The sequence below is a fragment of the Pseudochaenichthys georgianus genome, unplaced genomic scaffold (assembly GCF_902827115.2).
Source record: "Pseudochaenichthys georgianus unplaced genomic scaffold, fPseGeo1.2 scaffold_1460_arrow_ctg1, whole genome shotgun sequence".
NCBI lineage: Eukaryota > Metazoa > Chordata > Actinopteri > Perciformes > Channichthyidae > Pseudochaenichthys > Pseudochaenichthys georgianus.
The window spans coordinates 1-15742 of NW_027262313.1; the positions used below are offsets into that span (position 1 = coordinate 1).

General features: G+C 44.4%; 1 protein-coding gene across 1 annotated transcript; it reads right to left on the reverse strand.

Moving 5' to 3' along the window:
* Nucleotides 1-5719: 5719 nt before the first annotated feature.
* LOC117441078 (NLR family CARD domain-containing protein 3-like) lies at nt 5720-11315 on the reverse strand (the record flags this gene model as incomplete). The annotated part of the gene is made up of 5 exons (XM_034077276.2): nt 9554-11315; nt 9300-9473; nt 8785-8958; nt 6064-6237; nt 5720-5768 (listed from the first exon to the last, which is right to left on the reverse strand). Coding segments are annotated over exons 1-5 (2271 nt in total), but the record flags the coding sequence as incomplete, so codon positions are not given.
* Between the last annotated feature and the right edge of the window lie 4427 nt (nt 11316-15742).

Consider the following 15742-nt stretch of genomic DNA (forward strand, 5'->3'; position numbering starts at 1 on the left):
CAGTTCATCGAAATGCTTGCACCTTAATGTTTTATGTATTATATTTCGTATTTATTTGAGTGAATATTCAAGTTTAATAATAATTAAAAACCCAAAACTAATAGTTTATGTTTTGTGAGTACTCGTACAGTAAAGTTCAAATACAGATTATTTCAGTTCATCGAAATCCTACGGAGCCCCTAAAGGGACATGAAAAAAAAAAAAAAGAACAGAGGGAGAAAAAAAAAAGTCAGGATAACGGGTTAGTATCTCGTGCGCACGAGAAACGAATCCGTTATCCTGACTTTATTTTTTTTTGAGAAAGTTACCGATGCACCAAGGAGGAAGTGGAACACGAGGACAACCATGTCATTGCAGACTGTTATGTTACGTGGGGAAATGACAGTGCATACATTATTTGAGATATCGTACTTAGACTTCACTTTAAGGACATTCGGCCAGGGGTGTGTGGTCACTACCAGGAGGCAGCGGAGGTGTGTAACTCAGAGAAGAGCAGCACCAGTGCTCAAAGAGCTTTTACGCACCGCCTACACTGTGTTTACCTTCATTGAACAGCTATGGGCGGACTGGGACTAAAATCAGCCCGGGTCCTCGCACCCAGCCCAGCCCACGTAAACTGTCAACGGGCGGCCCACTTCGGTACAGGCGTGTGTGTTGTGTGTGTGTGTGTGTGTGTGTGTGTGTGTGGTGTGGGTGTGGTGTGTGTGTGTGGTGGTGTGTGTGTGGTGTGGTGTGTGTGTGTGTGCTGTGTGTGTTGTGTGTGTGTGTGTGTGTGTGGTGAGAGTCATAGCTGCGGGGCAGCAGGTACTCTGAGAGTCACGGACCTAATTCATAGATCAATAAAGCAGGACTGGTTTACAGACTCTCCTGTTTTTTGCCAATCCGGTGCTAAACCATAGCTCTACACCCTGGCCGAAATGTCCATACAATTAAGTCTGACTTCAAAATATATCTCAATAATGTATGCACTGTCATTTCCCACGGTAAACATAAAGTCTGCAATGAAATGGTTGTCTCGTGTTCCACTTCCTCCTTGGTGCATCGGTAACTTTCTCACAAAAAAATAAAGTCAGGATAACGGATGCGTTTCTCGTGCGCACGAGAAACGAATCCGTTATCCTGACTTTATTTTTTTTTGTCTCTCTCTTTTTTTTTTTTTTTCCATGTCCCTTTAGGGGCTCCGTAAAATGCTGCACCTTAATGTTTATTTTATTATATTTTGCATTTATTTGAGTGAATACATTATTCACAGTTTAATAATAATAAAAAAAAATATATATATATATGTTTTGTTTTGTGAAAAAAAATATTTACAGTATAAACAAAACACAAGTGGTTTGTTAAATTGAGTGTGAGACCTATTATGGTTTATGGGTGTCACTGATAAGAGAGAGACAGTTTCTTCCCTCTCCCCTCACAGCAGGGAGGGGGGCTCCTGACTTAAGGAGAAAAACACTGAGGCCTCAAAAAGGTGGTTATGTCATAGCCGAGAATAATATTTTGCAAGTCCTGCAGAGTAGGGGTCATGTCCTTTTTACACAAACATGGGAAGGTGTGTCTTATGACATAGCCATAGAATATGTCCGGTCATGTCCGGTCCTGTACATCAGAGGCCATGCCCAGTTTCCACAAATATGGGTATGGAGGAGGGGTCTTAGGTTTTTCTATCCTGTCTTTGAGCATAAAGACACTGGCAGAGAGGGAGCAAACTAGAGAGGGGGGGGTTCCCCTGGTATACTCTCTCCGGGTAGGCCCTCTCCCTGGAGAAGTGTGTTTTCGCCTCGGTAAGGTTCTCTCAAACTTGGTAACTATTGCTTAAATCTCTGTGGAGTGAATGGTTGGATGAAAGTTTTTAAAAACTTCGATCCATGAGGAAATCCCTTTGGGTTCTGTCGGAATTCAATCTGATCATTGTGAGGAGCTGACCTCTTACATGTGTGTGGATGATTAACTCCGTCAATCTGTGAGGAACCTGGTTCTTCAGGAGTTCATAGAGGTGAGATCTTGCTGACGTTGGTGGATCTGAGCCAAGCAGCAAACTTACATAGACTCAATAACTTCGGTTAGGTTAATTAGTAGGTCAGAGTAATTTGCCGGAATAAATTATCAGCTCCTCCCGACTCTTACATGGCGCCCAACTGTGGGACTCTGTGGGAAGTCGTACTTTTACAGAGTTAAGCTACAAGAACCAAAACGGCCTAGTGACAACGGTCGAGTCTCAATCAGCAAAATACAGGCTGAAAGTCTTGTTAAAATACCTACCCAAATCCTAGAATATATATTTAAACCTAAAATATAGTAATTACATTTGATAGGGGTGTAACGGTTCACAGAAGTCACGGTTCGGTTCGTACCTCGGTTTGGGGGTCACGGTTCGGTACGGTTTCGGTACAACAAGGAAAAGTAAAAAAGTCCGAAATGCATATTTTTTTTCGCTGTTATTTATTTGTAACAGTAGTGCAAGTTTTGGTATGAAAATAAGGAACTCTAACATTTGGAATCATTAACTGTATTACACAGTTAAAAACAAACCACAAACAGTAACACGCACACTCAGATGGCCATATTATCTATAATGGCTGATGTCAAACTAAAAGGTTAAATAAGCTGAACAACTAAAAAGAATGTCTTGATAATATTAAAATAAATAATAAGAAAGTGTTTCAATCACAATCAATAAAAGGAGATACAGAACTGTATAACATCTCCTGATGTCAACATATAAAATAAATACAATGATAAATATAAAACAAAATAGAATCTGTACCTTTAGGAGCAATGTCTAACATGTGTAATTAACTATGAGTGTGTGAGGCTATTATGCCTGAATAAAGGTACTCAAGCTTTGCTCTATTTTCAAGTTGTTCTTCAGAAAGATGAGTTAGTCTACGTTGTCAGCAGTGAGGGCAGATCTGGTGGCGGTAACTATGTCACCTGCCGTCGAGAAAACCCTCTCGCTGGGGACTGAGACTGACTCGGATCTGCTTGAGCATGTTTGACGTGTTACCACTAGCATACCGCACCGCTGTCGAACAACGCCGACACACCGTCCTCGTCCGATCCACAACTCGCACCCCATCATTGTTGTAGTCCACCCCATCATTGTTGTAGTCCACAGGGAACCCGAAATGTTCCCGCACAGCTGATTTAAAAGAAGCAGGTGGGTCTTCTAGCTCCTGTGTGTTGTGTGAACTCGCCATAGATAACTTTTCTTCTTCATGTATTGTGTTCGTTTTGTTGTGTTTTGTTCTTGTTCTTCATTTGTTATTTACGGGCAGCTGGCTTTTAGGCGCAATACCGCCCCCTGGATTATATATAGTGTAATACTGCCCTGAGTGACAGACTTTTTTCCCACTCGTAAAAAAAGGCGTATTCGCCGTGTGACTGCATGTGCCGAACCGTGACCGTACGGGACGAATACGGATACCGTTACACCCCTAACATTTGATACTATTGCACCGGACTGAGGGTTATATTATATCGGATATTGCTGTCTGTTAAAGAAGCTAAAGTAGGCTTTTATTCCCCTAGCCAAACTGGGAAGCCCTTGTCAATCAATCAATCAATCAATCAATCAATCAATCAATCAATCAATCAATCAATCAATCAATTAATCAATCAATCAATGTTTATTTATAGCCCAATATCACAAATGTTACATTTGTCTCAGTGTCTTCACAGTTTGTACAGAATATGAGTATGACAATACGACACCCTCTGTCCTCAGACCCTCTGTCCTTAGACCCTCTGTCCTTAGACCCTCTGTCCTTAGACCCTCACATCTTACAAGGAAACACTTCCAGAGAAGAAACCCACAGTTTAAAGGCAACATCAGAATGAATGAATGAATGGGCGTTTCTTTGACTATTTATAGGCAAATATGGGCGTTACGTGAAAGTAAGGGAAACCGGCGTAGGAAGTGCTGTACGCACTTTCCTCGCCGGTGCGCAATGTTTGGTGAATCGGAAAGTGGCGGAAAATGTATGGACCTATTTTTCTACGTAAGCAACCTTCCCACGTGAATCCTACGCACGGCGTTATACATGAGGCCCCAGGTCATATCTAACTATCACACCTTTTCCGTTTAAGTTCAGAAATCGTGTATGGGTGACCAGAAAGGGGCGAAGTCCAGAGAAGGGTCAGCTTAAAACTAAATCAGAAGGTTTGGATACAGTGACGTCAATCTCTGGGAACGTAGTTTCACTCCAGAAGAGAGGACCGGTTCACCCGAGCCAACTGAGTTTAGAATCAGATAGGAATATGACTGCGGCCTACCCATCCACTGTTGATGAGATCAGTCTCACATCACATGACATGTTTTGCGCACACATGCAGTTTCTTCCACAGGAGAAGATGGCTTTTTGTGAGATCTTATAATTTATAATTTGTCTTGGTGAGTTGTGTACCAACCAAGCGGCAAACTCTGGGGAACAGCCGGGAAGCCAACACGGAAGTGCCACACACTGCAGTTCATACATGGGCCGCTAGGGACTGGCTGCAGAAAGGAGCAGTTTCCATAGACCCCCATGTTAAAATGCCCAACTTCACAGCAGAAAAAAACATGTTTCTACCCCTGGATGCAATCAATATTATTATCGATATAGTTAGATTCCACCTTCATGATTATGGATCTGTGAGTGAATTGTTTTCTAACACGACCCTTTTATTTATATTAGGTCTTAAAGTGTTTGCATACATTAGGGCGTGGTCACATTGATGGACACGTACATGCCTCACTGTCAGCTAACAGCAACTTGTCCACTCTGCTAGGCTACAACCATAGAGGCTGCAACGTTAGTTAGTCATAGTACTGTACTTGACCCTTCAGCTTTAGCCGTGTTCGTGGTGATTGTGCCTTTTAGGGAATATTGTTACAAATACCAGACAATTAAAATGTCGTGCTGTGCGCTTGAATGTACTAACAGAACTTCCAAGAAGTCTAAAATGATAATATTATACATGTTAACCCCGTTCGCAGGTGTTTGTGTGCTTGGTAGCTTAGCTTGCTACTTATTAGCCAGCTAAGGACGTAACCCTTTATGCATACATATACATTTTAGTTTATGATTCAGCCTTGGGTCAGACTTGTATAGTCTATGGCTATGATGCCCATAATGCTAAACGGGAGCAAATGTTAAAAGGGGACCCGATTATCCCAGTGGTGGCCGCCGGAGCTAACGGAGCCGCAGGGGCTAGCTCCAGCCGGCGTCCCGGAGCTAGCCCCCTGCGGCTCCGTTAGGTCCGGGCGGTGGAGTCCGTCTTTTCTCAACGTGTGAATGACAAGCATTAAGAATAACAACATATAGCTAATTCTCTTGCAGATTGTCTCATTTGATGAATGTAACGTTTATATAGAGGAACGACACTGTTGGCAGTAACTTGGTATGCATGTATTTCATGTTAGCTTAGCTTCTTAGCCTGAGCTAGCTCTGTTTACTTCCAGTTCGGCGGCAGCAGGTCCCGCCTCGGCTCCGCCTCTTTGCCCTTATTTGGAGCAGGCGGGATTAGACTCTGACGTCACAGTCGAGCCGTTAGTGGCCGACTCCGCCCACTAAGGTCTTCACGGCAACTCTGCAGAACCCTATGGGTGACGTCACGGACACTACGTCCATTTATATATACAGTCTATGGTACCAACGGATATTTTATAGAGCAAAAGAGGGCATTTAAATCTTAGTAACAAGCAATATCTAAATTGAAAGGATTCTAGCAGTAGAACTGTTAGAATCTTTAGTGCATAATGAAAAGAAAGATGGCAAGACGAAACTCTGTCTATTAGCATATGGATCATTAGAGCTTGAATGGATATCACCTTGCTGTCTGTAGAAATTCCAGAGCAATGTGGAATACATGACCCCTTGAGAAAACCCTTTTTACTGAAACATCTCTTAATGAATCAGAGAAATAATTGATACTTGATTTTAGCTATATTGTTGAGATTAATACCTCAATCTACCAAGAGAATTTGAAAGAAAGAAAAATAAACAACAAACTGGAAATTAGTCGAAAGAAATGCGCTGAACAAAACCACTCTGACAGTTAACATATCAGCTGAACTCTGACCTGAGAGTCTCCAGTTCACAGTGCGGACTCTCCAGTCCAGCAGACAGCAGCTTCACTCCTGAGTCCGGCAGGTCGTTGTTACTCAGGTCCAGATCTCCCAGACTAGAGGACGGGGAGCTGAGGACTGAGGACAGAGCTGCACAGCTTCTCTCTGACAGGTTGCAACCAGTTACCCTTGAAAGAAATTAATACATAACAACATTCCTTTAATATTAAATGTGATTGAGCGTAAAGTTTCAATCATTCAATCTCTTCTAGTTCTTTGTCATGTTTGTCTGAGCATGTTTGGGTTGGTGTTGGAGAAATACTGTTTTCTCCACTCTTTGGGTTGTTTTAATGCACTGATACTGTGGGTGACTCTGAACGGTGTACGGCCTTGCAGCTGCCTCTTCTTGTGATAGGAGGAGGCAGGGCATTTCAGGTTGTTGGTATTTATGAGAAGACAGACTTGCTGTCTCCTAAATATCTCTTTTCTGTGAGGCGTGAAGGAAGAACGTGACTCTTTCCAGAAGACGTCGCAGATGATCCTGACACCTTTCCAACACCCGTGGATGATATTAGCGCCACCTCGATTTACGACTTTGTTGTTATCTCCGTGTTTTGGACGATATAAGCCTTTGTATGTGATTTAACTCTGCTCCTTCTTGCAAGAATAAATTAGAACCTGATCATTGATTCTCAACCTGGTGTCGAGTAGTGTTGTCACGATACCAACATTTTGGTTTCGATATCGATACCAAGTCAAGAATTGCGATTCCGATTCTTTTTCGATACTTTTCTTAAAAAAAGGGAAACAGTCTTAAATATAATCAGGGATGCAAACTCATCAGGTATGAAAAAGGTGACAAGGATCCGAGCCCCCCGACCCCACGGAATATCGGCTTTAAAATTAGGAATAACAGGATGTTAGCAGTCAGAACAACTAAAGCAGCAGTTACTAAGAACAGAAACGCCAAAGAGTCACATCTAATATAAATATATATAAAAGCATTTATTTTAATTGTGTAGCAGTGAGTTTAACATTTTGGCAGCACTGTTGAGCATTTTGAAAATCTATTGTCATGCCTCTGTGCAAGGCTGAGTCTTTCTATCTTTATAGCCACTGGTGTAAAGTAACTACGTTCATAAACTCAAGTACTACTTGGGTACAATTTTGAGATATTGTACTTTATTTAAGTATTTCAATATTTCTTTTGCTACTTTGTACTTCTAATCCACTACAGTTCAGAGGTACATGGTGTACATTTCCTCCACTACATGTATTTAATACCTTTAGTTACTCTACAGATCTGGATGAATGATGTGAAATATAACCAAGTGTTGAATCAGACTTTAGTTCCACCTGGAGTGAATCCACCAGCTACCCTGCAGTCTACAAAGTACTTCAGACTAGCTGCACCTCCACCAGCTACCCTGCAGTCTACAAAGTACTTCAGACTAGCTGCACCTTCACCAGCTACCCTGCAGCCTACAAAGTACTTCAGACTAGCTGCACCTTCACCAGCTACCCTGCAGCCTACAAAGTACTTCAGACTAGCTGCACCTCCACCAGCTTTGAGAACACTTTCATGATCAATCATTATAAAACATATCATATATATTATTCTGAAATGGACCAATCTGCACAATGACTACTTTTACTGTCGCTACTTTAATACTTTTACTTGAGGAACATTTTGAATGCAGTACTTTTACTGTAACAGAGTATTCCTACACTCTGGTGCTTCTAGTACAAGACCTGAGTACTTATACTTTTACTGTCGCTACTTTAACTATATTTTGATGATAATACTTTTGTACTTTTATTTGAGGATCATTTTGATTGCAGGATTGTTCCTACATTCTGGTACTTTAACTCAAGTACAAGACCTGGGTACTTCTACTTTTACTCAAGTACAAGATATATACGTATACCACCTCCATTTATAGCCTATGGAAAAAACTAATAGAAAACGAAGGCTAAAGCTAACGTTAGCAGATAGTGATGCTAGTTTGCTAGTTAAGTTTGCTCAACGATAATATTGCGACAGAAAATCTTTTCAGTGCACATCACGCTCTGCGCTCCGACAGGGAGCTCTGCTCTGAACACCTGAACGGCCCGTTCACAGACTTCTGGCGTCTTTTTTGTCAACAAGCCGAGGCGCAGCGGCAGTTGCACTCCCACTTGCAGCTATGCTTCTCGTTTCTCACATGCTCTGGCAGCTAGCGCGTGGCCGCGTGCACGAGAGAGGGGAGGGACAGAACGTGCTTGAGAGGAGCGGGACTGCAGGCACGGCTGCAGTGCAGGGAGTGGAAGCAGAGCGCTGAACACACACGGCTCTTATTAAAACGGCGCTTTTTCACGGGAGTACTTTCCCCCGTCATTCTTAAAGTACCGATACTAATGAAACGGAGGAATCGTACCGTTTTTAACGGCAGGGTATCGCGGTACCTTTCAAGTATCGGTACACCGTGCAACACTAGTGTCGAGTGATATTTTTCTAACAGTTGGTCAATCAGTCAGATATATTGAGATGTAGATAAGTGACGCCTTCTGTCTTAAAATATAATCAGATTGTTATCATGGTTTTGTGGTTTATTTTTTTGAAGAAGAAAAATAAACAACAAACCGAAAGAAAATTGAAATGTATTATTATTCCAATTTGATAAAACTGTAAATGAGTCGATAGAAATGGCTGAACAAAACCACTCTGACAGTTAACATATCATCTGAACTCTGACCTGAGAGTCTCCAGTTCACAGTGCGGACTCTCCAGTCCAGCAGACAGCAGCTTCATTCCTGAGTCCTGCAGGTCGTTGTTACTCAGGTCCAGCTCTCTCAGACTAGAGGACTGGGAGCTGAGGACTGAGGACAGAGCTGCACAGCTTCTCTCTGACAGCTTGCAGCCAGTTACCCTTGAAATAAATTAATACATAACAACATTCCTTTAATAATAAATGTGATTGAGCGCAAGGTTTCAATCATACAATCTCTTCTAGTTCTTTTGTCAAATCATAACATCTGTTTCTGTGCATGTTTTTGTTGGTCAATCAGTCAGATACCTTGAGATGTAGATAAGTGACGCCTTCTGTCTTAAAATATAATCAGATTGTTATCATGGTTTTGTGGTTTATTGTTTTGAAGAACAAAAATAAACAACAAACCGAATGAAAATCGAAATGTATTATTAACCAATTAGATCAAACTGGAAATTAGTCGATAGAAATGACAGTTCACATATCGGCTGAACTCTGACCTGAGAGTCTCCAGTTCACAGTGCGGACTCTCCAGTCCAGCAGACAGCAGCTTCACTCCTGAATCCGGCAGGTCGTTGTGACTCAGGTCCAGCTCTCTCAGACTAGAGGACTGGGAGCTGAGGACTGAGGACAGAGCTGCACAGCTTCTCTCTGACAGGTTGCAGTCACTCAGCCTGGGGAAAGATCAGCAGTGAACACAAAGAGTTATATTATCATGTCTAAACCTGTTCCTAGTTAATGTAGTTTCACTTACAGAGCTTTGTTGGAGGCTTTGACCACTGGCAGCAGCCTCAGAAGAGCCTCCTCTGAAGCAGAGTATTTCTTCAGGTCAAACACGTCCAGATCTTCTTGTGATGACAGTAAGATGAAGACCAGAGCTGACCACTGAGCAGCAGACAGTTCCTCTGTGGAGAGACTTCCTGATCTCAGGTACCGTTGGATCTCCTCCACTAGAGAACGATCATTCATTTCATTCAGACAGTGGAACAGGTTGATGCTTTTCTCCGGAGACGGGTTCTTTCTTATCTTTTTCTTGATGTATTTCACTGTTTTCTGGATGGTCTGTGAGCCACTTCCTGTCTGTGGTGTCAGAAGGTTGTGTAATAAGGTCTGATTTGTCTCCAGTGAAAGACCCAGGAGGAAGCGGAGGAACAAGTCCAGGTGTCCGTTTGGACTCTGTAAGGCCTGGTCCACAGCATTCTGGTAAACATGTTTAGGTTTTTGTCTGAAGACTTTAGACCACCAGGGGGCCATGAGGTTGACTCCAGAGTTGATGAAGGTCAGATGGACATGAAGAGCGGCCAGAAACTCCTGAACGCTCAGATGGACGAAGCAGAACACCTTGTCCTTGTACGTTCCTCTCACCTCTCTAAAGACCTGTGTGAACACTCCTGAGTACACTGAGGCTGCTCTGATATCGATGCCACACTCTGTCAGGTTGGACTTATAGAAGATCAGGTTGCCTTTCAGCAGCTGCTCAAAAGCCAGTGTTCCCAGAGACTCCATCATCTTCATCCTGCACTCTGGACTCCTGTGTGGATCTGTCTCAGCTCCTTCATCATACTTGACGTTCACTTTAGATTGAATCACCAGGAAGTGGACGTACATCTCAGTCAGGGTCTTGGGCAGCTCTCCTCCCTCAGTTTTCAACATGTCCTCCAGAACTGAAGCAGAGATCCAGCAGAAGACTGGGATGTGGCACATGATGTGGAGGCTTCGTGAGGTCTTGATGTGGGAGATGATGGTGTCGGCCTGCTCCGGATCTCTGAATCTCTTCCTGAAGTACTCCTCCTTCTGTGGGTCAGTGAACCCTCGGACCTCTGTCACCATGTCCACACACTCAGGAGGGATCTGATTGGCTGCTGCAGGTCGTGTGGTTATCCAGAGGCGAGCAGAGGGAAGCAGCTTCCCCCTGATGAGGTTTGTCAGCAGCCGATCCACTGAGGTGGACTTTGTGATATCAGTCAGGATCTTAGTGTTGAGGAAGTCCAGAGGAAGTCGACACTCATCCAGACCGTCAAAGATGAACACGACCGGGAACTGATCGAACCTGCAGATTCCTGCGTCTCTGGTTTCAGGGAAGAAGAGATGAACAAGTTCCACCAAGCTGTACTTTTCATCACTCACCACATTCAGCTCTCTGAAGGTGAATGGAAATATGAACTGGATGTCCTGGTGGGCTTTGCCTTCAGCCCAGTCCAGAGTGAACTTCTGTGTTAAGACTGTTTTCCCAATGCCAGCCACGCCCTTTGTCAGCACTGCTCTGATTGGTTTACCTCTTTCAGTTGAGCCTTTAAAGAGGTCTTCTTGTCTGATGGGTGTTTCTGATCCGTCTGGTTTACTGAATGCTTGTTCGATCTGTCTGATCTCATGTTCCTTGTTGACCTCTGTGGTGTCTCCCCTGGTGATGTAGATCTCCGTGTAGATTTTATGTAGGGATTCAGATTTTTCCATAAATGTGATATTTTCAAATGTTTCCTTCAGGTTTGATTTGAGTTCACCTTGGCACTTCGTGAGAATATCTGAATGAACAAGAAATACATTTACATGAAAGACACATCAAAATATTTCCTTCTAATTGGACCCATTTCTGACAAAATAGGAGGTTATTTTCCTTTGATCAAGTCACTGGATCTTGTTGCATAATTATCTGTACATTGTCCAGTATAAGTTCCACCCCACAGAGAACCATCAGTTTTCCCACAGAGAACCATGGCCCTAAACCTGACTGACTCTTATTCCTGCTGCTGGGAGACGAGGCACGATACCAGCAGATCCCAACACCCACTGAGGGTGTGGACACAGCTCTCTCTCCGGTTTACAGGAAGTGGATGGCTCTTACTGTGTCCCAGTACACTCCTGCAGTAGCCTACCATCTACAAGACACCCTGAGGGGTCCCAGTAATAACCCGTCCCTTCCTCACCAAGTCATCTTGGACGGCAAATGATTCCTCCTTCCACCTGTAGGGGGCTGGGCCATTAGTAATGACTAGGACAGAATCTGCAGTGAGCAATCCCAGTGAGGCTGAGCAATGTTAACCCTTTAAAACATGGACAATGACACTGTCTGCCTCCGTGCAACATTGATCACAACTGGTCAATGTTATGCCAGGACAAACCTCCACAGTGTGTCCCTGTGGCCCCTTCTGACCACCTGAGCAACAACAGCTGTTCTCCAAGCCCTCAGCTCTGCCTCCTGAACTCAGTGTGCATCAGTCCCATTCAGCATCCTGAGACTGAGTCAGCAGCTAACCTACACTGTGGAAAACAGCCGGGGTTCATCCATGACTCCTCCTCCTGAGAGATCTGACAGTTCGGCAGGACGAACCTCATTCCGAAAAAAACAGAATTGGCCGTTTCCTGGGTAAACGTAGCACTCAAGGACTCACTGCCATTTCAGACACAACTGATGACTTTCTGGTCACTCCTCTGATCCATCCCCTCCCCAACGCTGGCTTTTAGCATCACCCACTTGTATTACATATCTCCAATGTCCCACCAGGAGAAACTCGTTAATATAGCATTGGTGGTTCAGTGGTAGAGTTCTCGTCTGGACGCCCGCATCCGATTCCCAGCCAATGCAGCAGAGTGTTTTAGTGCCGCAGTCTGTAGGAATTTGTGTTGGGAAACGAAGGGTGCCGGTTGGAGTCCCGATCGGACCAAAATTATACGGAGTGTAGACTGGTTCCTGGAGAGGTGCCAGTTCACCTCCTGCCCTCGAGCAAGGCACAGAACCCCCAACTGCTCCCTGGCGCTGGACAGACTGGCCGCCTGTTTTGCTCAGACCTCTCTCACCTGTCCTGTGTGTGTATTGTACTGTGTGTTACCACAACCGAATGAACAACTGGGCTGAATTTCCCCTTTGGGATGAAATAAAGCGTTGTCTGCTTCTTAATAACATCGGCTGGCGCATCATAATGACGTTGGATAGTGTCAGTGCCAGTGGCGAGCCGTGACTTTTCTACCTAGGCCCTCTGACCCCCCCCCCCCCCTCTTCCCTTGAAAAAAAAAATGTTATTACGGCACAGCCTATAGTATACTTCTTCAGCGGAATATCAAAACAGCGGCCCAGGGTGCAATACGCAAATTAACCCGTGCGCGCACCCACACACACACACACACACACACACACACACACACACACACACACACACACACACACACACACACACACACACACACACACACACACACACACACACACACACACACACACACACACACACACACACACACACACACACACACACACACACACACACACACAGCAGCCTTCTACTTGCTACAAACTTAAATATGAAAAGACGACGCACACACACATCATCTCGGCTCGCGCAGCACACACACAGACAGACATAGATTGCGCAATAATGTATTGCGCACCTTGGAGGTGCAGCGCAGGCATATTGTCATTCAAGAGATGCGTAGTTCATTTGGAAAACATGTTTTTCTTTTAGCCTATTTACCTCGTTAACGTAAATAATACTCTTTACATTGACACATGCATTATTTGTGATTAAAATAATGATTGTTGGTATTGGTAATGTATTAGCGACCCCCAAAGATGTATGATTTCACTGCGTCCGTGGGAGCTCAGACCCCTCCTTATGGGAGCTCAGCTCCCATTGGCTGCCATACTCGAACCCTGACAGCGACCCTCCTCTACCACACAAAACAACACCATTTATATAAACACCTATCATGACAGGGCACCCACAGCCAAGTAACAATTACAAATCAATTAAGTCGGCACGGCAGCCCACATTGAAAATCACTTTGGCTTACCTTTGATGATCAAATCACCTAAACACGAAGTCCATCCTCCTGTCCTTTTGGATGAAGAACTTGATGGCGTCGTCATGCAGTTGATCCTTTGCTTTTAAAGCAATCAGCAATTCCTCCAAGTCTGACAGTCGGACTTGCCCAGTCGTGGACCTCGAGTAGCTTTTTATGCGCTTCAGCGCAGAGAAGGACCTCTCCACAGAGGCAGTGGACACAGGTATTGTCAGGATGATGCATGAGAGGGTGTACACCTGTTTCATGCTTTCACTCAGTCCTTTTTTGAGGAGAAACTGATGAATGTCAGCTGGGCTTTTCCCCAAAATGTCAGACATGCCGTACATCACGGCGAGTTCCGTGTGCAGTCGAGGCTGGTCGAAATATCCGCCATAGCTCTCCATCAAACTGTTCAAGGCAGTAGTTGGGAAATGGTTACAGTAATGCCCGAACTGTTGCGGGTCCAGAAGGGCCAGGAATTCCAGCTTTTTGTGGTCACTGAAACGGTTGGAAATCTGGGTTAGCAGGCTGTCAATTACGCTGCAATGGAGCTCCCTGTACCGTGCACGAACGTCTCCTTGAGCTCCACGGCCGCGCGGAGGGCCAACCAAAGCCTGGGTTTCATCGTAGACGCTGTCAAAGTTCCCCTTCTCCTGTTCAATTTGTCGCTGTAGCTGATCCACTCTGGCCAGGCAGAACTGCATATCAAAACCTTTGTTCTGAAGTATTTCAAAAACAACATCCGAGTAGGAGAAGATAGCGTGGAAGGTTTTCAACCAAAAGCTGAAATCGAAGCTGGTAAGGAGGGTGATGTATCCATCAGAGCAATGAACAGTTTCGTCATCAAACTCTGAGTGATGGTCTACGATGTGCTCGAACACCTAGTACGAGAGTAATGCTTAGTTTAGTTTAGTTTTATGAGTGGGTAGTTTCCAACACTAAATCATTTCTTTATTATTGTTAATATTTCCATTACGTTCATTGTTATTATTATCTTACCTCTCTCAATTCCCTGGTCTTCTCTGCCACTGTGCACACCAAGCGAGAATGAAAGCTCCAGCGAGTAGGAGCTGCCCGTGGAAGCCTATGCTGGCAAATATCATCCAGTAGCTTGGTGCGCTTTGCTGAGCGGCTGAAAAAGGTGGCCAAGCCAGAGAGGTGGGAGAAGAAGACCTTACACTCTCTTATCTTGGAAGCTCCCTTTGACAACACGAGATTTAAGATGTGAGCATAGCAGTGAATGAAAAGGGCCTGTGGAATTGTTTCCTTAATTTTCGCTTGCACCCCATTCAATCCAGAGGCCATAACAGCTGCTCCATCGTAGCACTGCGCGACCACTTTGTCAATACAGCCACTCTCCCTCAGGAACTCCAGCAGCCGTGTAGCTATGGCCTCTGCTCGCTTGTCCTCTGTCACATCTTCGTACTTGAAGAAACGCTCTTTTATCCCATCGTCAGTGACATATCGAAGCACATATGACATCTGTGCCACGTTGCTAATGTCTGTCGTTTCATCCAACATGACCGCGACAAAAGGTGTCTTCCTCAGCTCCTCTTTCATGCTATCCGTCATTACACTTGCGACAGCGCTGATCAGGTCATTCTGAATCCTTGAAGATGTGCCGGTAAAGACTGTTGATGTGGCGAGGTGTGTGTGCAGGTCGCTGTCATATTCTGCCACTAAATCCAGCAACTCTATGTAATTCCCCTTGTTTGATGAAGTTACACTCTCATCGTGACCTCGGAACGGCAACTCCTGCTTGCCCAAGTACACCACACAATTTATGAGGCGTTTCAAAATTCCTCGGTTCCTCTTCACCTTTTCATTATGAATGATGACACCCCGGCGTTGTTGCTCATCCAGCTGGAGCTCTATCCTGGTGTCCCCAAATGTTTTAAGCCGAATAGTAGCTCTGAGGTGACCTGAAGCATTCTGATGGCGATGTGCTGATTTGGATAAACTTCCTAAATCAGAATATCCATCTTTGGCCCATGACCCACTGTCCGCTCCAAAAAGCAAGCAATCCCAGCAGTACAGCTTTTGTTCCCTGGTTGATCCGGTCATCCAGTTGTATCTGGCGTAATTGCCGATATTAAAATGCCTCTCGAACCGTTTGGTTTTTTGAACCAAAATAAGCTGTGGTGTTGGTCGCCCTTTGGTAATTAAC